The sequence below is a fragment of the Seriola aureovittata genome, chromosome 3, assembly GCF_021018895.1.
Source record: "Seriola aureovittata isolate HTS-2021-v1 ecotype China chromosome 3, ASM2101889v1, whole genome shotgun sequence".
Taxonomy (NCBI): domain Eukaryota; kingdom Metazoa; phylum Chordata; class Actinopteri; order Carangiformes; family Carangidae; genus Seriola; species Seriola aureovittata.
The window spans coordinates 17201445-17228187 of NC_079366.1; the positions used below are offsets into that span (position 1 = coordinate 17201445).

At 40.6% G+C, this 26743-nt stretch overlaps 1 protein-coding gene across 4 annotated transcripts in view; it reads left to right on the forward strand.

Moving 5' to 3' along the window:
* Nucleotides 1-24819, forward strand: part of tbc1d1 (TBC1 (tre-2/USP6, BUB2, cdc16) domain family, member 1) — a 47742-nt gene extending 22923 nt beyond the window's left edge. For 3 of the 4 annotated variants that reach the window (XM_056371682.1, XM_056371683.1, XM_056371686.1), the window contains 15 exons: nt 243-368; nt 624-772; nt 1515-1778; nt 2616-2732; nt 2976-3089; nt 3318-3451; nt 9086-9286; nt 12418-12579; nt 15398-15556; nt 17189-17289; nt 17454-17597; nt 18602-18761; nt 19992-20161; nt 22862-23038; nt 23126-24819. In XM_056371682.1, the coding sequence (XP_056227657.1) occupies nt 243-368; nt 624-772; nt 1515-1778; nt 2616-2732; nt 2976-3089; nt 3318-3451; nt 9086-9286; nt 12418-12579; nt 15398-15556; nt 17189-17289; nt 17454-17597; nt 18602-18761; nt 19992-20161; nt 22862-23038; nt 23126-23431 (2484 nt within the window). In that variant the 3' untranslated portion in view covers nt 23432-24819. The remainder of the gene's footprint in view (nt 1-242; nt 369-623; nt 773-1514; nt 1779-2615; nt 2733-2975; nt 3090-3317; nt 3452-9085; nt 9287-12417; nt 12580-15397; nt 15557-17188; nt 17290-17453; nt 17598-18601; nt 18762-19991; nt 20162-22861; nt 23039-23125) is intronic. The other variant, XM_056371684.1, reaches the window with a different exon arrangement.
* Nucleotides 24820-26743: the final 1924 nt, after the last annotated feature.

Here is a 26743-nt window from a genome sequence, read left to right on the forward strand (position 1 = left end):
TTTGTAATATTCATTTCCTGTTTCTATTCCAAATATGTCCTATATTTCCTCAAAAGTGTCAACAATTCCATGACAGAATAAGTCACCCAGGAAAGATGTCTGGAAAAAGATATTTTTATATCTTTCATTTACACAAACATACAAGTAACTGTCAGACTATGTGATCCTCCCTCTCACTCAGTCACTTTTGTGCCTTCTCTGTCTGTCTCTCTATGTCAATTCCTCTCTCCATGTATATATAGGTGTGTGAGGAGGCAGGTCTGGCCCCTGTGGAGGCGCAGCAGCAGAGTAGCAGCCGCCAGCGACTTGAGCAGTTCAAGAGTCGAGCCAAGCGCTCTCTCACTGAGTCCCTGGAGGGCATCTGGAAGGTAACAACACATGTTTTTTTTTGTGTGCATTTATGCACAAGTGTGCACTTGTGTATGAGGAATGATATCATTACTTTGAAATCTACATGCAAGTAGAGATGGTAGTTTTTGTTTTCAGAGATTATGAACCATTACATTTTGACCACAGAAATGGTGTTTTACCAAATAAGAGTCCCTAAAGAAGTGTCCTGGTTTGCAGTGTTTGTTTGCATGTAAAAGCTACAGTCATAAGCTTTGCGTGTGTGTTCTTGGCAGGGGAGCAGCAAGGCCAGAGCTCAGAGGGACAACAGTGAAGGAAGTGACAGCAGCTCTTCCATCTGTACTGTCAACAGCAGTCAGGACCAGCCCTGCTTAGATGACCCCTTGCCTGCCTCCTCTCAGCTACGACCCACCAGCCCACTCAGGTAAACACACCTAAACACACATGCCCACACACTGACTCGTATCTCGGGTCACAGCAGTCACTGTTGTCAGAGCGTTCTTCTTGTTTATCTTGGTTTTCATGATTTTTGTGACCCTTATATAAGTCAGGGGCCTTGTCATCAGGCCTGTAGTCATAAGCCTGGTCAGGCTCAGCTTGACATAATAATCAGGGTCTGCCGCAATACAACAACAACACCTGTGAGCATAGGTGTAGTCGTCTAGTGCATTGCCATCTGGGTGGAAGGCAAAGATTGGAGCTTTGATGTCCTGACACCTGCCAACAGAGCTGTCAACTGCTCACTCCGAGTTGGATCAGGTGGTGGGTAGCTGCGAGGCAAACTGCCAGACAAACCCCTGTAAACCCAGTGGTACAACTATAATTTCACAGTCTTAAACTATGACTCTAGCAAAATTGTTCATGAATGTGGGAGCTGGGGATAGTGAGGGTTATGTTGAAAGCCTCCAATTTGGAGGTTTATTATGGAAGTTGTGGCCAGATTGAAAAATTGATTGAATTGATTGAAAAACAAAAAGTTGTTTTTTCCATACATGCTTTTTAGGTGTTTTTCTTGTCACCAAAAACAGACTTAGAAGTCTAGGTAGTGTATATTGTAAACAGAGTTTTCTGTTGAGCTTTTTTTGTATGGGATTGCATTAGGCTTGTATATACAATATCATACCATTTATTTCTCCTAACTCTCTTCCTGTGTCATTTTTTTTCAGGTGCCACAACTCAACAGGAGACCTGAAGCGCCTTGACACCTCTCTACCCCTGTCCCCCTCCTCCTCCTCTTTACCTGGTGATGTGCAGCCACAGGGCTTCCGTCGACGGGCCAGCACCTTCAGCCACCCTCCCACTCCCTCATCAGTACTTGAGTACTCACCGGTGCACACGCTGATTCACACTCCACAGGACCCCACTGCTGCTAACAAGCCCAAGCTCGTGCGGCACTACTCCGTCAGCACTGACACGCCACACCAGAGCAAGTAAGGGAAGTGTTTGTGTATGGTTGTATTGATAGTGTGCGTTGGCAACAACACAAACAAAGCAATGGTGGAGGACTAAATGTTGCTGGACAGTAGAATGTGAGAATGTGGCCAGTTATTCAGTGTTGTGGGATCTGAAATATAGTACATGAAGGTATTGGATGCAGGTATTTCCGGAGCTAAATGATTGATGTGTTGCAATCTGAAGGTTTTCCCATATTGATCTCATGCGGAGAAAGAGCATGGTCTTGTAAGGGAGAGATGAAAGCAAAAGAAAGAAGGAAAGCGGTAAATAAGGGTTAGGGTTTAGAGGAAGGAAGTGTGAGAGGGAAAGTGAAATGAAAACTTATTTGCTATTTATAGCATTCATTTAAATTTTACTGTATGTATTTCTGTATAAGTATGTTGTCTGTCAGTGATGTGTATGGAACTGCACTTGCAGACTCAACGTTTTATAAATAGAAATGACCAGGAATTAGTCTCATGGGTTGTGGAATACATGAGTCATATGCACATTTACTGTATAAGTAGAGGAAAATAAATAGGAGTTATAAAGAACTATGTATAGGAGTATACAGCTATCTTAATGCATTAAGTGGTTGAGCTCATGTCAGAGAAGTGATGCTTCATTTCTTAAAATCTTGATAGTCAACCAAAATTCTTGAAAATAGCTTTTCACACTCTATCTCCAAGCGCTGCCTTCAAAAAACTATTTTCTTCCATTTCCGTGCTTTTTCGCTTTACTTTTTTTCTGTTTACATGCTTTTTTTCAGTGTCTTTGACTTTTTTTTGCACCTTTTCTTTCCCTTCCTTCTTTATATTTGCACTGATTCTCAGACTTGCACCAACCGACTCCGCCCTTCCTCCTGTTCCTCCCTGCCCTTCATCCCCCTCTCCTCTGCTCCCTCATCATCCTTCCTCCCCTTCTTCTGGAGCCCGGCTCAATAAAAGAAGGTGAGAATCCTGCACTGGTTCTCTGTTCAGCCCATGCAGTATCTCTCATTTTAGTGCTCTGCAACACAAAAACACCACCATGTCATAGTCTGCATGAGCGCTAGGAGTCACATCCTTCTATTGACATAAATGGAGTTCAAAAGTATTTCTCCCAAGCAAAATGTGTCTGTGTGGATTGGGGCCTAAGTTTCTCTTTTCATCTCTGTTTTGCCTCCTTTTGTCACCTCCATCACTCCATCTCAGTCCTCTGGGTGGTCTGCGTGCTCGTCTCCACTCCTCCTCCTCTGTCCCTAATTTTCTGAAATTTCAATTTCTGGCTCCTGTCCAAGAGAATGATTGTCCTGAGCCAAAGAGCAGGTACATACACATGTACACCAAACAATCATGCCATGTTTGTGTGTAAAGCATAATAATAATAATTTGTGTTTCTTTCTCATAGATTCCTTTCACTGATTTCATGTCTCTATTATTTGATATATACACGTGTATAGGCGTGTGTATATGTGTAAACAGTATAGTATGACCTGTTGCATGTTTAACAGGGTACATGTAACCTTCTCTGTGTGTGCTTGTTTGTGTTTTCAGTGATGTAGCGGCTCTCTCTACGCCAAGTGCAGCATGTGGGGTTGGAGAAAGCCCTCTGCGCAGTCACCGCCACTCATGGAGGCAGCAGATCTTCCTACGGGTCGCTACACCTCAGAAGAACACAGACACCAACGGTAAGAATACACAGTCTCACAAATTTATTTTTCTTTATACAGGGTTCCCCATGAGGCCAGGCAGTGGCCCTTGTAGTAAGACACTGACTTTGACAATGTCTGTCATTATCAGTCCCAAAGAAAGTTCAGGCTTTAATATGCCTCACCTGTCCAGTTTGCTGGAATGGATTCCATCTCGGTGTTGGTCAAGGGTCTGCTGAGTTGGTCAGTCACAAAGAAAATTGTATTTTCTATAAAAGCAACTGTTTCCTTGGATTAAAACTGGTGATTGAGTCCTCACCAGGTATTTTACTATTTTTGTAAGAATGTAAAGCATTGTACATTATTAATCTTAGTCTCGCATAGCCTATCTTCACACTCTGTTTTAGCTCTGTAGCAGCGCTGGAGAGTCAAGTCTATAGTCTCAAATAGAGTTTATTGTCAAACTAAAAGGAAAGTGTAACTTCAGTTACCTCATCTATCAACATGATGCCAGTTAATCATGTTCAGTCTTGTGTATGTCACATCACTGTTTTGGCTGATGCCCAGGATTCTGACTTGCACCAACTTACAAAGTGTGAGCATGCATGCGAGCACAGGATACTTCAGTTCCACCAGTGTCGTTAAGGGTTTTCTGAATGTTGCGTATAAAGCCTTTAAATACATCAACACGAAAAAAAACCCAGAGCACATGGGAGAGAAAGATTATTGATTTACAAAATATGTGCTGCACTTTTTCCGACAATAAAAAGTAAGATAACATTTGTCCATATGTACAGTGGGGCCACATCGAGGATGTATGTTACTACACTAACCGAAATGTGTATGTAAATATGACACAGTTACTTACATGCGGAAAAGAGGAATGTAACATGTCTTTTTAGCATTTCCTTTGTACTAATGCACACCATTTTTAACATTATCCAGGCTGACATCTGGAACAAAAAGGCGGACTTCTCACTCCAAAGCTTAAAACAAAGTGTACTACACAGGAAAGTGCATTTAAGGGCATTTGAGACAGTGAAAATTCTGTGATATGATTTCTTTTGACTGAGTTATGCACATATTTTGCTTACTGTTACCAAACAGTATGACATCTCTTAGTTGTCTCTCTTGTTGCCAAAATAACAAAAATACCAGCTTTGTGCACTTGGTGATTGTAAGTGTGTCTGTGTGTACATAAGAGCTTTGACAAGCAAAACACTAGGATTACTCTTCATGCCTCAGTTGCAAAGTTCAACATGTCTTCTTCTAAGGAAGAAGACAGTTCCAGGTCAAGACACCTGTGTTAACGCGTACATGTACTGTATGCTTTATAGGCTTCCAAAATAAATGAACATGAGCAAGACACTGCTTCATCACCTGTGCTATTATTAAAAACGGCCACATTAAGTCCCCACGTGTTGACAATGGTGCAGTGAGATAGCCTTTCCACTTAGTGTCACTCTTCCATTTAACGTGATGGTTACATGTTGTTTTTCATGTCTATTCAAGTAGTTATGGTTTATAATGCAGAGTGCTGTGGGATTTTTTTAAACTAATATATGTCAACCAAACATCCAGAACTGACTGCTCTGAGGACCAGTACAGTATCCACTGCTTATTTTCCTTTGAAATCTCAAAATAGAAATCATGTGTAAAACATACTAACATGACGAAATAGACCCGAGTCATATTCCTTTCTGGTCTTTAAAAGCACCTTGTCAATGTATTCAAAAACTATGGTTTGAATGGCAATTTAAATTCCAATAAAAGAATTGGAATGAAGTTCTCAACATAGCTAGTAACCCTTACAGCATCTAAACTTAAGACTAAAGATTGACGGCCACATGGCTGTGGCAGCTTTTTCTTGTTTTGGAGCTTTGAATTTTGCATTTCTAATTGAGCTTACATTGCACTGTGTCATGTTATCAGTTGATTTTTGTCTATTGGGCTAATGTTTAACAATGAAGACTGTCATGAAATGAAACAGACTTGATGAAAAGCTTTAATGTAAACATAACCAAAGCGCGTCTGCCTGCAGATTGGCAGCTCTGTCAAATATTGTAGCAGTGTGAAGGGTACAAGTAGAAAGCTGTGTCTTGCCTACAGTGAAATCATGTTTTAACCACAGATAACTTTGAAATATCAATCACATGATCCCCGTCTGCCTGTGCAGAGTTGGGAATCAAGCTTGTGCTTGCATGTCCTCAAATCACGCCTTTTGATGATTGTGTGTGTGTGTGTGTGTGTGTGTGTGTGTGTGTGTGTGTGTGTGTGTGTGTTTGGGGGGGTGGTGGTGTCTCAAGGTCATGTTGACAGTCCAGTCAACAGTCCAGTGTGTGTGTGTGTGTGACAGATAGTTGGGTTGGTTGCACTGTAATGCCTGTATGCAGAGCAAACACAGTAAAAAAAAAAAAAAAGTAGTCTGTTATTTTTGATTTTTGCTTGCCAGAAACTTTCAGGCATCTTTTGTGCGTCTGAACTACCTGATGTTCAAAAATACCTCATCATATGATGCATGTAATTTCATGGTCTTTGTCCATTTGAATGTTTCACAGTGTGGAACAAACAAATTAATCATAATACATATAGAACATAATAGCTTGATATATTACCAAGGATTTTTGTATGTTATTTCTATTTCAGGTACTGTCACCTAAGTACAAAGGTGAAGGTACAGTAGCAAAGATATGCCAAGTGAGATAAAGTGTCAACTGGTATTGAATCTGAAAAATAAACAGGGGCACTTTCCACGTCAAAAACAATAGGGATGGCTGTTTTGATACAAGTCTTGCGATGCCAGTGTTGCTTGGACCTGTGTCATATTTTCAGCTTAATGGCACTGACTTCTGTAGCTGCCATTGCAATTGTGATTTTTTTTTTTTTTTATCCAGGAGGAATGAGTGAAATAACAGATTACAGCTATACAAATGAGTGAAATTAAGCTCTTGAAAAATTCCCACAGTCATGGCAGAATATGCCAAATATAAGAAAACTTCATTAGAAAAGAGGTTTAGCGGTTCCTACTCGTAACTTTGTGTGGAAAGTCATGCACTGCTGTCTGCCACTGTGTGTTTTTTATGCTACCACTGAGAGGTGCCAAAACCTAAAATTCTGGCTTTACCGACACACTGCAACCATACACATTTCCATACAGTTCAACACCTCTCTGATGCAGTCTCAACAGGCTTCACAAAGTTTTTTTTTTTTTTTTTTTGCAGGGGTAATGATTATATTACACTGCAGGGCATTCCCATTACTGTGTTCCCTCCTGTACACACCCCTCTGGATTCTGTGTTTGACTGCAATAAATGCAGCAGGAATGTGGGACTAATGTGACCTTTTTATCCACCTACCCACTCAATAAGCTTTTGATAAAGGATTAGTTAGGTTTAGACCTTTTATCATTGTGCATTGTTTCCTCTTCAAGTGAAACAGGTAAGCAGCAGGTAAAACCTCTTCCCTTGTCAGCAGTGAAATCCACACCTGAAGTTTATTTTGACAGTCAACTGCCATGAACTAAAGGAAAAACAGTGCTTTAAGCAGGTCAGATCGGCTTTGTGCTGACTGAATGCGGTGCTAAGTTGGGTTTGGAGTTGGGTGTGTATTTATGTGTGTGCTTACATGCATGAGGTCATGGGTGTGTCAAGTTTGTGTGTGTGTGTGTTTTTGTGTGTGTGTGTGTGTTTGTGTGTGTGTGTGTTTTAGTGTGCGTGTGTGTGTGTGTGTGTTTGGGGGGGTGGTGGTGTCTCAAGGTCATGTTGACAGTCCACACACAGACAGCGCCAGAGGAAAGCGCCAGCCCTGTTGACCCACTTTGCATGTTGTGTGTGTGCTGTGACTTGGTTCTGGCCAAGCTGGAGTGTTTGCTCAGGGAGTGGATTGTGCCACTTTGAACAAGAGGGTGTGTGTGCGTGTGTGTGGTTATTTTGACGTTAAAACATGGCTTTAGTGTTTACATTAAGCATATGCAGTACTGTAGCAGGTTAAGGTTAGATTAGGATAAGGGGCTTGGGAATTTATGCTCTCAGTGCAGAGTCCCCACAAGGACTGCAGGATAAGATAGTGTGTGTATGTGCTCAAGTGTGTGCATGCATGCATTCATTTTTCACACCTAGAAGCTAACTCTTTCCACCATGTTCTGTTGAAGCAGTGTAGCAGTCTGTGTTTGTCTAACAAATACATGACTCTGTTAAGTAAGTTAATCTTTTCTGGGTGTGTGTCTGTGTTAAGCATGTGTCTGGTTTGTCTTCACGTCTCTTATAATTCAAGAGCTGTATGTTTGTATAATGACACTGCTGTTTCAGCACGCTTCGGAAAGTCTCTCTGACACAGACACAAAGGCGTACATTAATGTTAACCTCATCTGGCACAAAGACCTCAATTGTCGTCATGTTTGTGTGTAATGTGTTGATGTACAGTATCTAGTGCAAGACTTATCTAAGGTATTTTTTATTTTCACCAGAAGAGTCTTTGGAAAGATAAGCATCAAATTTACATACCTTTGCAAAGTTAAGAGGTGTGTGTGTGTGTGTGTGTGTGTGTGTGTGTGTGTGTGTGTGTGTGTGTGTGTGTGTGTGTGTGTGTGTGTGTGCGTGTAACCTCAATCATGATGTTCCTACAAACTGAAAGAGAAGCAAGTGCTATCTGGATAGTTGTTATGTCCTTTTTCTAAACAACACAGGGTATTTTGAGGTTTGGGATCCACCCTGTACTTTGGGGTGGAGTCACACAAACACATTTTTTTTCCTGTGTGTGCGTTGCACCCAACTGTGTCAAATATATCTATGTTTAGCATTTTTCTTTTCTATTTTGCATGAGTGTCCGAGGGATGACAGAGAGAGAGAAAGGAGGTCAGGCAGCCTCTCACCATCTTTAACCCAGCTGATGAATTCTGTGTTCAGATCTGAACCTGCTGACATTGGGTTCTGCATTTTTCCCATTTCTCACTTGACTTTGTTCCTACCTATAAATTAAGTAAAACTTCAGTGAAATGCAGATTAGAGAATCCAAACAATGCACAGAAACACAGTTCCCTCCTTGCCCATAACCCTCTCTTTTTTTTCTTCTTCTTCTTCCTTTTCCACCCTGGCCACGGTGTCAGGAATCGGTGTGTTAAGACGCATACCACATAACCACAAAACTGTGGGTTGGAATCCAAACAAAAACCTGTGGGGTGCTGAAACATCACTTAATAATTTGGTTGACAGAAATGAATGGATAACTGTTTTAAAACTCATCACTTAGTCACATGTAGTATTAAATAAAACTTGATACAATTGGTGATTATAGCCTCATGAATGTGAGAATTGAAAAAATATATTTTAATTGTTTTTTTCTTTGAGTCAGTATTTTTTTAATATATTTTCAGCTGTGCAATAAAAACATAAACATCTTTCATACCCTGTGAGTCTAGAAAATGAGAATACTGTTGGTTTCGCATCAGATATTTTATTTTTTCCTAACAAGTTCTGCTGTTTCACACAATCTGCTTACAAATGTTATGATTAAAGTCATGTTTTTTCATAATAGTCTGAGTTAGAAGCAGTATTGTTAATCACAGTCTTATTATCTGTTGTTATTCCTGCATCCTCTCATTTGCTGCTGCAGTGAACACCTAATGTAGCATAATCTGATGCAGCCTAATTTAATATAATCTCATGTGTCTCTCAGAGCGGGGGGATCCCTGTCTAGAGGGGGGTCGAGTGTGCGTGGGCCAGGTGGGAGTTGGAGGAAGTGGAGACTCATCCATGAGGGTGGTGCCTGAGGAGAGGACGAAAAGGAGCAAAGAGGAGCTGAGGGAGCTGTGGAGGAAGGCCATCCTGCAGCAAATTCTGCTGCAGAGGATGGAGAGGGAGAACCAGAAACTACAGGGTGAGTTGCATGTATGAAAGGTTTTGAAACACACATAAACACTAGGAGCCTCCATAGAGTTTTTTTTTTAGCTCTTATTATGTTGTTGCACGCATCCTCCAATATAGCAGTAACCAGAGAATATAAATGAAAATAAGCTTCACCACAACGAACAATGTAATGTCACATTATTATTAGCCTTAGCGCTGACATGGCATGTGTTCTTTCAAAGTGAACTAAAAGACTTGAATATCTGCCTAAAATGTAAATGCAACATAATACGGACCCACTTTAAATATTACTGTACTCTAAAATTATGAGTTTATAAGGTAAAACATACTATAATAGCCATCATCATTGATATTATTGTGAACATTATACTGCTGCCAGTTCTTGCAAAGTTGGCTTGTTGACTATTTGCATGATAACAAGAACAGCCGCCAGCAGCACTTAGTAACACTGTTACTATAATAATAACATCATGATTTGGCGTTTCTAAAAGATAAATAGCAATACAATCAAGTCTTTCTTTAACCCATTTCTGGCAGCATACCTTTCCAGATGTGTACACACACAAAGGTCGTCAAGTGCACACCTGTTTTTCTGTCTTTGAATATTAAGACCTACCACAAATGAACAGGTTATATAAAATGTAGTTGTGCCTGTATGTGCGTGTTTTTCCTGGTTGGTATATCAAAGGGTGTGTCCACCACCTCTTTCCTGACCCAGTTGGCACGTATCAACACATACCTACCTAACACGTCACACCCCTAACTACCTGCACTGTATGCCAACCTTGAATTGACACACATGTAACACTTTACCCATCACACAGATAGAAATGATGTCTACTCTGCAGGGAAGTAAAAGAAGAAAGACAGGGACACACAGTTGCTGTACTCGTATATTCACATCTCTGGCATGTGGCGGCTTTCTTGAACATCTATAGTTTATTTGTGTTTTATTCCTCCCATTGGGTGCGCTCCATCTTTCTATTCGTTATTTGTCTGGGTGGAGCTCAACTCTGTGTCCTCCATTCTATCAGTTTATCTATCTCACTATTCCCTGGTTTATGGGTCAACTGTAAAAGTGTGTGTGTGTCCGCCTTCATCAGTGTGCATGTGTATCTTTGTCAGCTTTGGGGTGGGGTATCCTGTCCCGTTGTGTGTTAATCATGGGCGGGGTGGTCCGGCAGCAGAAAGGGAGAGAAATGGAGAGAGGGAGGCATTTAGAGAGAGTGTAGAGCGGAGAGATTGAGCACTAGCTGGACCAATAGAGGCCGGAGCCAATCAGCAAGTGATAGACTAGACTCTGCCTGCTCCAGACAGCTGATAAGACAGAGAGCAGAGCCACAGCCTCTCCACCAGCATCTATTCTTACTCTGGGTGTGTCAGCTGTCTGCTCCATCCAAGTTTTCTTCCTCTATTATCCAGGATACGCCCTCCAGGTCACTCCCGCTACTTTTCTAACTTTGATTGCTGAGGCCATGATTTATAGCACTTCATAAGAAGCATTCAGACCTCTTGAGATCTTCTCAATTTATCTTGTGCCAAGTTTTTTAAAGATGTGTTTATTCTGGAGTTGTTTCGTGCAAAGCACTCTACTTGTGCAAGGCACTGAATATGTACATTCTCAGTTTGTTCATTAAAGCTGCAATGCTATAATTGCTCCTGTTCACTTTTTGCACATTTTTCTTGGATCTGTTATACATGCATTGTGTTGGGAAATTCCCCCTGTTGGCTATGCACTGAATTTACCCTGTTTCCTGGAAGGTATTAGTACAGGTTCGAACTGGAAGTGGCCTCCTGTCTCCGTCCTGTCCTGTAGTGATGATATTACTCTGTCCAGCCCTGCCAAGTTGCAGCTGTTCTCTGGGTGTACACCACACATGAGCGGAAAGGGTGGGGACATCCACCAGGGGAAGGAGGGAGAAAAGGAGGAGGGAGAGTGTGGTTGACGGATGAGACAAATGTGGGATTGACTGAGAAAGAATGAGTTGAGTGCTGGCAGAAAACGAGAAAGAGAAGAAGATATGGTCTATGGGTGAAGAGATTAGAGGAGGGAGAGAGGAAGGGTGTTGTCATAAAGAGAGGAACAGCTGAGGGGTGCTGGGTGTGCCCTCACCTTCTTTGATCACTGGTGTCAGAATGTTGTAACGGAATTTATGGTTTGTGTGTGTTTGTGTTTTTGTGTTTAGTTTGTGAGCTCTGTTAATCTGAAAGTCCAGAGCCAGGGTTCCCCACGTGCAATTTGAGATTTAATGTCACAATTATCAATAATAACAAAAACAAAATGTCCAAAGGGTCTCTCTGACATCCCTATATTTAATCTTTGTCTATATGTTGCTAGTATGTCAAATTACAGTGTGATTAGATCTATTAAAGATGTCATATTACGAGACACACAGTATTCAAGCTGTGAATCCCAGCCACAGGATGTTGTGGAGGGTCAGACGGATGCAGAGCTGAAGCTAACGACCGATATTTCTCCCAGGAGTTAGTGGAGACCAAAACCAGAGCTAAAAGAAGAGTGAAACACAATTGTGGCCAGAAAAGTTTGACATGTTAGCTTAAAAGGTGATGATATGTAATTTCTGTCTTAACAACTTTTTTTGCTGCCCCCAAATAGCCAAATATACTGCAGTTATTTCTCCCACATTCCCGGTTGTCTGTTTGAGCTGTTTTAAAATTTCCCAAATTATAAACATTGTTATCTTTTATTTTACTTTCGTCAAAAAGTGCATTTTGTTTGGTAAAACTGTAATAATTCCTTCCTCTGACCTTAGCAGATTTGATTATTGAATACCTGCAGTCACAGTCACATTTTCTCCTCAGCACTGTTTTTATTGTTATGGCCAGTTAGTTTGCCGCAACACAAGATTGTGTGGAAATCACTATTAGTAATGAATGAAAGTGCATCAGTGCAGCAGCTGATGTGAGACGCATCTTTTAAGTGTGAAACCAAATCGAAAGACTAACAAACATGTACAGGGCCTAGTGCATGGCCAGGTGTTCCCACAATATAGCAATGGCGCAGCTGCAGCAGCCCTGCCAAAGGCCTGTAGCTAACACATATACACATCAGAGGACCAAGACAAAGGAAGCTGGGACTGTCATATTATTGACTTGTATTATCTGTTTCTATTTTTGTAGCCTCAGAGAGCGACCTGCAGAACAAGCGTTTGAAGCTGGACTACGAGGAAATCACTCCATGTCTGAAGGAGGTCACTTTGGTGTGGGAGAAGATGCTGGGAACTCCCGGGAGAGCAAAGATCAAATTTGACAAAGAGACCATACATGCTGCTGTTGCACAAGGTAAATATTTGGCTCCACAAACGCATATATCAGCGGGTCTTGGAAATGTTTGTTCTTTTTCAAAATCACCAGGTATTTGCAAATATTGACCGGCGCATAATTTATAAAGCCCCAAAACTGAAAATATGTATTGTAACTTATCTCCTTATTATCGGCCTCGGCCTGGGCTGTTTTCTGAAATATGGCAACAAGAGAGAGCATGAATCCAGTGTTTGGGGTCACAGCGAAGTGGATATTTTCCTTCGACAACTTTACCCCCAGTGTCCATCTCTCATTGTCAGGGCTTTCTGTTCTGTCCATTTTCTGGTATCAGCATGTTCTGCACAAAGGACAGGAAGGTTACCTCCTCTGCCCTCGGCCTCGAAACATAACAGGAGAGTAGAACACACAGAAATGATACTGGCCAGTGAATAACAGTGTTACAACTTTGAGAAGTAGCAGAGAGTAGAAGATTCTGGCCACAACATCTGATAGGAGGAGGGTAGGAGTAAAGCTGCGAGGTCTCATGTTAAGCATCCTCCTCCTGTGAGCTTTACATGTTCAGAGTTTGATGGTTTGATGTTCTTTTAAAGGCCCAGTGCTGATAGAAGTATGACCAAGTTAATTCATATTCTAATTCATTTTACTTTTATGGCCTGTTTTACATGCCCTTTCTGTCATTACAACATCTAAGGTGCTCTTAAAAGAATAGTTTGATATTTTGGGAAATAGACTCATATGCTTTCTGGTGGAGAGATAGATGAGAAGATGAATACTGCTCTGAGGTCTGTCTTAAATATAAGGTTACAGGTTATTGGCCCCCAGCAGCTGGTTAACTTAGCTTAGTACAAAGACTGGAAATGAAAGAATAGCTAGCTTAGCTCTGTTTAGGGAAAAAAAAAATGTTGACTCGACACACAAAATGGGAGTCAACTCGTGGTCTTCTTGACTGATGCATAGATTAGTCGACTATTTGGCGGACAGTCATAGCTGTTTCCCCATTTCCAGCCTTTGTGCAAAGCTAAGCTAACCGGCTACAGGCTGTAGCTACATAATTATATAGACATGAGAATAAGTATTAATTTTGACGTCTAACTCTCCACCAGAAAGCAAATAAGTGCATTTCCCAAAACGTTGAACTTTCGCATCAACCTCCAACTTCTGTTGTGAAGCTGCTCAGCGACACAAACACATCAGACTGTGGTTGTACTGGGCGGATTCCAGGTGTGAATGTGCATAAATGAGTGTGAACAGGGTGTTCTGAAGTAGAGAGCACTGCTCTCAGTGAAACTTAAAGATTAGAAACATCTGTTTCTGTGCTTAAATTCGGTCTCAAATTACTGAAATAAATTGAATTTAATTTGAGCTAACAAAAAAGTAACACTGCTCTATCCCACCACTTGTAATCTGAGAAGTGCACAAGTCAGTAATTGTGTGGTGCACCAGATGTCAGAGACCATGGGATTAAAACAATGCATAAGTCAAAATCCAGAATCTTTGTAATCAGAGAAAATATTTGTGGTATATATTGTAAACACAAACTCTGCTTACTTGGCATTGCATATATTTGCCATAGAAATGTATCCCCAAGTTGTCTGTCAATGAGGGGTGGAAGTAATAAAATGTAATTGATAAAAATGAGAGGTGAAAATGCATGTGAAGTAACAAATGGAAATAAAAAAATTATCAAGTGACATTTTAATTAAAATGTCAGTCAAGTTTATCAAATCATTTGACAATTTAACACTATTTTTCAATTCACATACATTACACCACTTCCAGTGTTTCCTCTACATTCATTTAGCAGTGGCGGCCCGCCACTGCAAAATCATAGCCGCCACGCCTTCAAATTTCTTCTCTTTTCTTTTCTTTTTTTTTTTTTTTTTTTAAATTGTCGCAAATGCACCACCGCCACATCTCTCCACCTTCACAGCACAATGTTCACACTTGTAATCAGATGTGATGTGAGTGTAAACTATATAACACTGTTAGCGTTACGTTACTCACACTTTTAATGTAATCTTATTAGACAAGTAACATTAGACAGGGAGGAGTTGTTAAACAAAGTGGAGGAGAGCAGAGCACAGCAGCGGGAGAGCTGGGTGAAGGTGCAGGAGAGAGAGATGAGCCTGGGTGCAAACTTTGCCACTGACTCTGCCCAACCCCCCCCCCAGTGCTGAAAAAAATCCTAGAGGAAACACTGACTTCCGTTATTAATTTGTAAGAATTTTAAACCATTTCATTTTTTTTTTTTTTTCTTTTGTTAGTCCCACCCTTGAGGCCACTTTCCTGAAACGATAAGAGGCAATTTTGTGTTGTGAGTGATGAATGATGATTGTAAGACAGTTAAAGTGTTGATTCATGGCTTTGTTTTCATCATATCATGACTTTTTTTAATCGAATTCTATTTAAATGAATCAAATCACTTGATAATTTATCACTCCATTTTTCATTTTACTGCTCGACTTTTCAGTTCACATGCATGTTAATTACCTCAATCTTTTATCAATTAATTTTTGTTACTTCCACCCCTCATATCTGTCTGCCACGCAGTCAAACTAATTACTGGGGTGATGTCAGGTATTTTTACAATTGAGGTAAGGCTCCTCTGAGTAGCCACCTTAGATTCCTGAGATTCGCCACATTTTGAAGTTATCGTGTTACATCACCTTAGGATTTTCATAACACAGGTATGTACATCGATGAGTAACATGGTAGAGAGTAGTGTCTGACCAGGTCTGCGCCTGCACAGCTGTCTGGCACAGCAATTTAACATGTTGCACCACCTTTGCACTATCCCACCCCGCCCAACCCCACCTCCTCTACCTCTGTCATCCAGGTGTCCCGAGACAGCATCGAGGCGAGATCTGGAAGTTTCTTTCTGAACAGTACCTACTCAGGCAGACGATCCCCTCCAAACCTCCTGCCAATCACACTCCATACAAAGAGCTGCTGAAACAGCTCACCTCGCAACAACATGCCATCCTCATCGACCTTGGTAACACACACACACACACACACACACACACACACACACACACACACACACAGAGAGAGAGAGAGAAAGATAAATTATTTATGTTTCCAATGCTTTAATTTGAAGCTATTCTGCTTTATGGGATGAAGATGAAACAAAGGTTTTAAAACCCTGTACACAAACACACTAATTTTCCTCTCTTCCGTATGTGTTTACCATCATTCTCTGACTAATTAGACAGTGAAAAAGATATAAAATTGCATTATATGAGGTAAATGAGGTATATGGGGTATTAAGTATTTGGTGAGCATTGCAAAAACCCTGTACATAGTACTTTACAGTGTTTAAACCTCATTTTAACACTTTCACCCTCAAATGTTCCCAACACCTTCTACCCAAAACCCCCCACACACACACACACACACCCACACACATGCGCACACACACACACACACACACACACACACACACACACACACACACACACACACACAGACTCAGTTCCTACACTCCACCCATATAACACCCACATACATACACACACCCACATACATACACACATCCACACACACATCCCTCCCTCTAGCACTTAAACTTATGTGTTTTGCTGTTGACCTTGTGGGTTTCATCTGCTTATTATGTTATTCACTGCACAGCGATGGTGTGCTGACATGGCCCAAGCTAAAGGTGTCATGTGCTGTAGGATAAAAGCGCACAGTGTTTATGATTCTGATGCACCACAGTGTTTTTCAGGTAGAAGATGCATTGCTGCTCTAGGCCATATGCTTCATGTAAAAAAACAAAAAAAACAAAAAAATACAAACATGCAGACTTTAAGTGAATTAACATAAGTTAGGCAAGAGGCAGGGGGTTTATAATTTAGGGTTGTAAAGTTTAGCACTCCCACACCTTACATTCAAAACACAGAGCAAATGTACACACACACACTTTGCTTCAGGCAGGGGAGGGAGTTGTGGCATTATGTTCACAAACATAAAGCCCCCACAGCACATTCCACATATAAACGCTCACATGGCCGCCATTGTCTTCTCCAAAGCCTCACTGTCACACACTGTAAGTCAAGAACCTCAGTCTCAAAACACACACATCTGCCTATTACCAGCCTGTCTAGGTTAAGAATGTGCTTTTACACATCCCAGGTCCTCATTATGTTGTCACTTTTGAAACCTACATGTCGCATCTGCAGTTACATGTTAAGCTTCTGAAGGAGGGTATGAACTTTGCGTAAAGCCTCATTCATGTGTGTGTGTTTTCATGAACATGTTTGTAAGCATGACTTGGAATGGGTTGCCACATGCTCATGCGCCAAGCTCCTTTTCTTTTAACATCAACAGCATAGTGTGAAGACTAGCCGCCTAAGACAGAGTTCAGCAGAGTTTATACTTTGCTCAGACACGTGCACACACCCACAGGCGTTGGTCTCTTATTGTAGTTCTCTCAGATTCTTTCCAGGAGAGTGTCAGACAAAATCATGTAAATCAAATGTATTAAAACTGTGATATTGTGCTTTTAGATGGATATCAGGTTGATATCAGACATCAAAAAGATGTCTAGCCTAGTGTTTCATACTAAATATAAATAGTGCAGATGTTTTGCATGTAGATAATATCTCTCTCTTTTCTTCTGTCTCAGGTCGCACTTTTCCCACCCATCCATATTTCCAAGCCCAGCTGGGGGCAGGACAGCTGTCTCTGTATAACTTATTGAAAGCCTACTCACTGCTGGACCCTGAGGTATCATTTAATTCATTCATGCTTTCTTCCTTGTGTCACTTTATTTTGGGATGTCCTTCTCTCCCTCTCTTTTGGGACTAAACTGTCAACTGTCTTTCAGTCTTAAGCTTTTTTCTTCTTCCCTGTGTGTGTAGACATCAAGTTTGTGATTGTTGTTATTGTAGGTGGGCTACTGCCAGGGCCTGTCCTTCATTGCGGGAGTCCTGCTGTTACACATGGGGGAAGAGGATGCCTTCAACATGCTCAAATTTCTGATGTATGACGTCGGGCTTCGTAAACAGTACAGGCCTGACATGATTATCCTGCAGGTAAAATGCCCACACAAACACACAAACAGCCTATTTGTGCCACTTACATAGTAAAAAATTATCAAATATGTCACTGTCTATTATCATACTTAAATTACATCAAAGAGAGGTCTATTCATCAGTCAGTATATTTATCTCACATGATCTATGTGATATGTGATGCGTCTTAGTTCCTCCTTTCTGTTTTCAGAATCACAGTGATCAGTTTACAGCTTCATGTACAAAACAAAGCAACCAATTTAAAGGGTGCCGCATCATTGGTGGAGTTGAGACGTGGTTACCGATGCCTGTTTACATGAGAATTTAATTGGATTTATACCTGATGTGAGGTTTTAACGGGACCTTTTGCAGGGGTTTTGATTTTTAGTTGAGTGTCTATTTCACTCTTTGATAGAACTACTGATATACTGTACATGATCAAGCCATATTGTGCTTGAATTATATACTCCACGGTTATTGTTTTTACATTCCTTCATTCGCTTTGTGATAAAGAGTGACGGTGGGAAGATTGTATACTGAAAAGGAGATTATTGCTGTACAATTGTTCTTTTACCTCCTGTGATAAGATGCGTTTCCATCACAGCAACTCTCCCTGTGCAACAGGAACCTTTTGAGGAACTCTGTAGAAGATTTGCAGTGTGGAAATGGCTTCACTAGATGTGTGTTAATGAAAAAGAGTGGATATCTGAGTTTTTCTTAAACATTCTTGATGTTGACTTCAGTCCGCACCAGCATCAGAAACTTGTAGACGAAAACAGAAGCAGAACATTCACGGTTCTTGCCGTCTACATATGGTGTCGAGGTGGCCGCCATAGCACTGACATACTGTATAGTTGCATTTTTGAGCATAGGCTCTTTAGCTATGCTATAACCCCTTAATTGTACAACAAATTTAACCTTGAAACCATGTTCAAAAACCATAAAATCACAAGCTTCACATATGTACACTCAACCACATGCTTCAAGTCAGACCAGTAAGTCTAACTGTGGTGTGTCGATGTCAGATTCAGATGTACCAGTTGTCACGGCTGCTCCATGACTACCACAGGGATCTTTACAGCCATCTAGAGCAGCAGGAGATTGGACCCAGCTTATACGCCACCCCCTGGTTCCTCACCGCCTTTGCCTCACACTTCCCCCTCGGCTTCGTGGCCAGAGTCTTTGGTAAGCTATGAGGACTGTGTATGTATGCGCACTCACAGAACATACTCCCGCTCTACTTGGTCACCACACTGTTTCTTCTTCCTAAGAAATGCTCGGCAGTGTAGATTAAGCAAACAAGCAGGATGATGGTGCGTCCAGAGAGATGTTTATTTTATCCCCACCCCCTCAGCCCCTGGTTAACTTTTCTAATTAGATTTTGAACCCAGGGTGAAGCAAGGGGGGGAAGGAAGGTGGTAGAACACGATGAAAATGAGGAAACTATGATTCAACACTTGGCAAAACGGGACAAAACAGAAAGTAAAGTACATACAAGGAATCTAGTAAATCTGGCAGTTGGGCAAAGAAGATAGGAGTGGAATTGTGTTTTGTTCATGTATAAACGAAATTTTTATGATGACAATCAAAACTTTTCAGTTACTTTGTTCTAAGGGCTTTAATAGTGAGTCATGTAGATGCAGACACAGTTGCGATAAAGTCTTTGTTAGTCAGTTACAGACTATTGTTTTCCTCTGGAGTTGATCTTTTATCACATCGCACCCACTTGGTATATGTCTGTTTTTCATGTCTTTGCTTTTCTCTCCCTCATTCCCTCCTTACTGTTGTTTTCATGCCTAATTTCTTACATGGAGCTCAGTCACTGAACCAGACTCACCGGCTCCTCATGCTCATCTGAGCATAACACCATGGGGTGTACGTGTGCGTGCGTGTGCGTGCGTGCGTGCGTGCGTGCGTGCGTGCGTGCGCGCGTGCGTGCGCGCGTGTGTGTGTGTGTGTGCGTGCGTGCGGGTGGGTGGGTGGGTGTGGGTGTGTGCACGTATATGTGTGTTTGTCTAAAAGGTCATCATCATAGCACTGTGTATTCTCTGGTATCATACTCCACACCTCAATCCTTAGTCCTTAATCTGTTGTATGATCTCATGCAATGCTGCTCCACCCTGATGCATTCAAAGTACAAACAAATACACACACCTACTCTGACTCTCCAAATCCACCCTGGCCTCTATTTATATTTGCTTAAACGTTTTGTTGATGTCAAAGCATCTATCATTGGAAAACCTTTTAAGTCATCAGTCAACACAGTATGCTCTGCTGTGAGCACCTGTCATTAATTAATTTTACATTACATAATTTTAACAGATGTCACACCAGGGCCTTTTCTAACCTCCTATCTCTCTGTTTTATTTGTTTTTCCTCCTCTATAATCTTCGACTCCTCTTTTTCGTCTGTCAGATATGTTGTTCCTGCAGGGGTCAGAGGTCATCTTCAAGGTAGCCTTGAGCCTGCTGGGGAGCCACAAGCCTCTGATCCTGCAGCACGACAGCCTGGAGTCCATCGTGGACTTCATCAAGACCACCCTGCCCAACCTGGGCCTGGTTCAGATGGAGAAAACCATCAACCAGGTTAGAAAAATAGACAGATTTACTCAGAAATGTATGACTGCCTCTTAAATCACTGGACAACCTGACTAGAATACAAAACAAAATCACTCATCTGTCAGAGTCTGTTTCTATCTACCATATCTCATTTATTGTCATTTTGGGGATTAAAGTAAAATGTTTGAGTTGCATTTCATGTCATTATTAGGAAAGCATGAAAAAACAGGTACTGGTTAATTTTTAACAATATAGTTATTAGCTATATAGCTATTTTTCATATTGTCAAAGACCAAAACCAACCATGTGTTACTCCATCTCTTGTCAGTTTTCTTTCTTTGGTACCAAGACCCAAAGACATTAATTTCTACCAAAAACATAAATCTATAAAAACAGATAACTAATAGATAGTTGAATTTTTTTTTAAAGCAGGGCACTGTAGTTTTAAACAAATGCTAAACAAACAGGAGTAAATAGTGGATTTTGTTTTTTCAGTTTCCAGTTCAGTTTTTCAGTTCAGTTTTTCAAGATTAAAGGAGAACTCCACTAATTATAATGTAAAGTTATGGGACTAGAAAGAGACAAATTAAAATGAGACAGATGAATATGGAAGCAGCACAGACAGAAATATCCTGACTTTTATTCTCCATTATGGTTCAAATTCCAAAAACACTGAATTCAAAACCCTAATAATGCGACTTGATGTGACAAGTAAACTGAACTTCATGGTTAGTTGATTCATTTATGCCGAATTAGCTGTTTGCAGTTCCTGTTTGCAATACACCCATGGATGTACAGACAGCTATCATTGGGTTACTTTGATACTGAAGAAAGTTCTACTGTTATAAAGTGCATCTTTATTCTATGATTTCAAAGCTGATTTTTGGACGTTTATTCGCACCGGATACTGGCGAGATTGTCAGAAAGTGTAAGTTACTCTAGAAAATATGTGTATCATGTCTGTGTTTTCATATTTGGTAGAATTATGACTTTGTGATTTTTAATTTAATTGTCTCTCACAAAAACCTCAGGCATAGAATAATTAGCTAAATCAGACTTTGGCTGATGTAGGCACAGACTACTTGGAAGTGGATTCATTCATTATTGGTTTTGTTCTTTTCATGGGACTTTGTTAACAGTAAAACAAATATAGAACATCACTAGACTTATCATTTAACCCAGCATCACATGCAACAATGACTGCTATATCCTAGCAACTTCATGGGAGGTTGAACGAATTTGCATAGAGTGGATGAGTGGTTAAATAACCTTTTGTGATGTGTTCTGATGTTGTATATCTGATATTCTGCTTGAGTGCCTAACCATTCACAACAGGGATGAGGGCAACTGATGGGTGGAGTCATTTAACCTCCACTTCATACATCAGTATTTGTGGTGAAAAAAACACTGACACTAGTCTATGTCAATAACATCATGATCATGTGTTGAATTACTCCAATCACCAGCAGAGTCATGATCCGATTGTTCTTATGGGTCAGTCTCGTGTAAACTGGTATTATGATAACAACATTTATCATTAACATGTGGTAATGTAGGATGTATGTTGGCTTCAGATGGGAGGGGCAGAAATAGTTGATGAGTCAAATACATGTACAGAGATGTTATCAAGGTACGCTATAGTTTAGGAAATAATGGGTTTGCCATATAATTTGCATGAGATAGCAAGTGGGTGTTGAGTCATGCTAAAGCTTACTGGTATTTTCCCTCCAGTGCCACTTATCCACATCAGAACATCTATACGTTGACTGTCGTGTGACTCAGTTTCACTGCAAAAAACAGGGAGTGTACAGGATGTGTGGAGCCTTGTGTGCTCTCTCCATTGTTCGTGTTCTATGATGTAGAAATATAGAACATTCAGGTCCAGGATTACAACTAGTTAATTTTGGTAAATAGTGACATAAGAAGGAAACATTTTAAAGGGAATTTCCAGTTTCAAATGACCTTTTGTTTATAGTTTTGGCCATCGTTCCTATCAGTAATGATAACATCGTACTCCCAAAGTTAAGCTGCTGATATTTGAGAACACGGAAACATCACAAAAACAGTCAGATCATCTTACATGTTTTAAACAAATCTGCAGATTAGCCAAACTTATTTTGAAGGGAAAATTATTCCTCTTATTACCTGTCCATTAAAAGATCTTGGCCTTCTGCATTTGTTGTGGTTGTGTAATGAGAAATTATTGCCAAATATGTTCACTTTAAATTTTATTTCCAAATGAAGTGGGTTGGATAATCTTGATAAACTGGAAAGTAAAGCAAAAACTTGCAATGCGTCTTTGCTTTATTAGCAAAAAGTAAAAAGTCACATTCAGTGGACAAAGGTGCAGAGACCTGCAAACAAGAAACAAGAATTCCAGGCACTCTGAGTTTCTCACTTTTCCAAGTGCAAATACTGCAGGGCAGACACCAACGCAATTTGTGTCAAAGTAATCATCAGGGTGTTTGCGTTCAGCTGAACTGTGTTGGTGTCAGCATTGAAATTTAAAATGCTTTTTTGTTTGTTTGTTTGTTTGTTTGTTAAATCTGGATAAGCTGTTGGCTAGTTTACAACCTGTTTATTTTTTTCTTGTCCCATCAGACTTGGCTGTAGCAAGTGTCATCATGTTCCCACATCTCTCAGCAGTTACTTATGCAAGTACAATGTAACATTGTACAATGTTATTGTAATTGATAGGTAACTCTGTACACTCTTTGTGTCTGTTAGGTGTGTGAGATGGATGTTTCTAAGCAGCTCCAGGCCTATGAGGTGGAGTACCACGTCCTGCAGGATGAGCTGCTGGACACGCCCCCGACCCTCAACCAACACCAGCGAGCAGCACAGCTGGAAAGGACCAATCAGAGCCTCCGACAGCAGAACCTTGACCTGCTTGAGGAGCTGCAGGTACACACGTGTGAATCACACATAGACAAAAGTTATTGTCTGTGTTGTTTTGGTCATTTTAACCTTCATTTGGTCCTCTCCCATCAGGTGTCCCAGGCTCGTGTGTGCAGCCTGGAGAGTCGAGTGGAGGTTTTGGTCCAGTCGGAGGGACGACTGAGGGAGCAGGTATCTGCACTGGAGGAGGAGAAGAATCAGTTGCTGAGCACCGTCACACGCCTCCAGGACCTCCTCACCAGCCTCGGCATACACAACCCCCCTGATGGACACACGCTCTCCTCACCTACTGAAAGACATGCAGCCTCAGCAGCAGCAAAGACAGAAGACAGAAAGGGGCTGGCGAACAGGACTGAGGACCCCCTTCTCCACATGCTTGCTCTTCCAGAGGGTTCGTAACTACAGGCAATAAATTTCCAAACAGTAAGGTCAACCAGAGGAGGAGCCGGCTGTGGAAGACCCAGGAGGAGAGGGTCAAGGGAGACGTCAAGATGACTCCCTACCTCGACCTTTGTCCTCTTCCCAGCTCCAGAATGTTTTAATAAAAAGAGGCGGGACAGAGGAAGTTGGATGTATAACAGGGAGGAGAAGAATGGAAATACAACAAAAAATGGGGATTAGGTTAAGAGAGAAAGAAAAATAAAGGATGGCACCCTTGAGTATTATCCCAAAACATTTCACATGCCCTCTTCCAACTCTCTAACAAATATAAATGAACATGTGATTTGACCAACAATCCCCAAAGTTAGCATGGTCTCACTGGGCCTGTGCTGTAAAAACAAAACAGTTACATTTGCACCTGTATTTGTATGTTTGTGTCTTTGAATGTCTGTGAGTGCTGTCACTCGTGGATTTTATGCTCCGACGAGAAGGTTTTTTTAACTGCGTCGCATGCAAAGAGGCTAAAATAGCCAAAGACTGTCCCTGTCAATGTAAGACGAGCTCAAACAAAGACTCAGATACTCAAATAGTATCCTGAAACATGTTATCGATCACCCTCACACTCCACAGGAGTACAAAGATGAAATGCCTCCAAAGAAGCGTGACAGGAAAGTGAGATGAAGGGACGGGTGAAGAAATAAACTTCATGACAAAGTGTTTTTCTGTTAAAAAGGTTGAATATGATTTAATTTAAATGATGTAAGATCTTGGATGGTGGTGCTCATATTCGGAGGTCAGAGTTGAACTATTTTTTGTTTCCTCCTCCGCTTTTCTAGTCTTCCACAGTGTTTGCTTCCTGATCCTGTATTTTAACTTCATTTAGTTACAGTAGCTTACAGGAAGAGTAACACAATAAATAGAGTCCATTTCACATCCTGTTTTTTTCACCTTTGAATACACGTCAATCTGTCTGTGTAGGAAGGGAAATAGAAAAACAGTTTCAGCAGAAAAACTGTAAAACAGTAGCATTGTTTTTCTCATGAGAGGAACTACACCCTTTTTTTTTAGAGCCTGATCAATTACTTTAAATTGCTGCAAAACAAACTTATGTCTGAAAGTTCAAACAGGAGACCTCTGCTGTTGAGACAATCTGTCAGCTAGAAATCATTTACTGTATTCAACACACTGAATTCATTCAACCCGAGCTGCAGATTGGTGTGTTCCTATGTGAATGTCTAAATGTGTCACTGTGTGTTTGTGCACTTCACTGATCAACAAATCTGTTGATTTACACTGTAAAGATACTTTGCTCTTATTCCTGACTCTCATTGCACATGTTTTTGTTTTATTGATTATTGCTATTGTTGTAATGTACTTTAAAATACATTTCATATCCTTTCATCACATCTGAAGCCAGTTTTCTTTTATTTTGTGCATGCACACAGTATGAACTCACGTCAGGTGTCACACTGTTAGAAATGGTGTAGACTGTGCGCCCTCCTGTCTAAACATGCCACTCAATTTGAATGTTACGGCCTTGATATAAGGTTTCAAGCATGTGGAAATGTACTGTACACAGTACTTAAAACAGACATGTATTTGTTTTCAGGAACAGTTTCTGAGGTTGTAGGAAAGGCATGTTGGGGCAAGTTGAGACGCTGTTAGCATGCATGTATGTGTGTACACAACAGAAAAAGCACCAACAGAGGAACATCAGCAAAATCATGCAAATACACAATAAAACAAGAATTTTTGGTTTTCAATCATGAAAAAAACATATTTGCTATATGTATTTAAAGCTTCAGGATTTTTAATCTTAATACCTTAGTTACCATGTGCACTCCACCTGAGAAAATGCTCTGGTTTTTCCAAGTGATTGTGTCTTTTTTATTTATTTATTTATTTATTTATTCATTCATTCATTTATTTATTTATTTATTGGTATGTATGCATTTCCTCGAAATGCACCTCAAAGTGACATGAGGACACAATTGAGCTCCTGGCAAACTGTTTTTCTCCTCACATTCCTAAACGTGTTTGAAGTCCCGAGGGTGCACCCATTAATCAACCAGCTGGTCAGGTTGGAGCTGCCTATTTATCTGGATGTGTCTGTTTATGCACGTGATCTTTAATAATAACAAAATAACATCCCTGTCATCATCATTGCTGTCTCCCATTTCCATAGTGATATTTAAAATGTAGAGTTTTTGCATTTGTCGTGCAAGAATCAAACATACGTAGAACTCCTCTTATTGATATTTTTATAATGGATTAAATAGCAACAATGCGAAAGTAGTCCCTCATGGAGGTGAACCTAGAAAGAATTATCACTTGACTGCATACACTGCAGTCTCCATGAGCATGTCAGCTTCTTTTAGCCTATTGTTTTCAGTTTTACAGCCCGCAACTTGCAGTTGTTTTCAGCGCCATATACTACTTGCTCAGCAGCAAACAAAGTTAGCGATTAGCTGGCGAACACAGTGGAGCATTTAGCTGCTAAATGTGAGTTATTTCCCCCGAGGAGTTGGTTGAGACCAAAAACAGAGTTAAAAGGAGAGTAAATAACTGAAATGGTTCCCACGCCTTCTGGAAAACCTGGAAAACAGTTGACCTAATTATTTCAACATTATCCTATTTTCGGGCAAAGTCATTTTCAGGATCATGTTGCCATTCAAATGGTTGGTTAGCTTATGGACGACAGTATTTTGAAAAGGCTGCTATCAGTTTTGTTAGTGAGCGCACCCTGAGGTCCCTTCACATGCCTGCAAATTGGATGATTTACAACTGAAGAGGAAGAAACTCCAAAGAATGTAAGTCACATTATCCTTTAAATGCACGTAAATCAATGTTGGCTGCTAACTGTGGTAGTTTTATCATGTTTTTTGATTAACGTATTCTTCTTGTTTTAACTGTTGAATAAAGGGTTAGCATGTTTGGTTCAGTTGCTGAAGTTGACGTGCTTGCTAGTTTGTTTTGCCTGTAGCTAAAGGTTTATTGTTTGTGAATCAACTCTGGCGGAGCAAAGGTTTCAAATGTGCGTTGGTTCAATGCTTAGATAATAATAATTATGGAAACGGGTCAATAAAATGAATGGGAGCCCAACTGTATGTTATTCAAACACCGGCTAAATACTCGCTAACGGCACGATTGCTAGCATTTTGTTAGCGTCACTTCAAACCCAATGCTGCGTTGTTCAGATAAAACAAACCATAATATAACATGAAATGAAGTTCTTGCTATCAATGTGTCATCATTTCATAATCAATTATGCATGTAAGACACGGTTTCATAGATATGTATAGCCAATAAGACTGCACTTATTTGAAATCA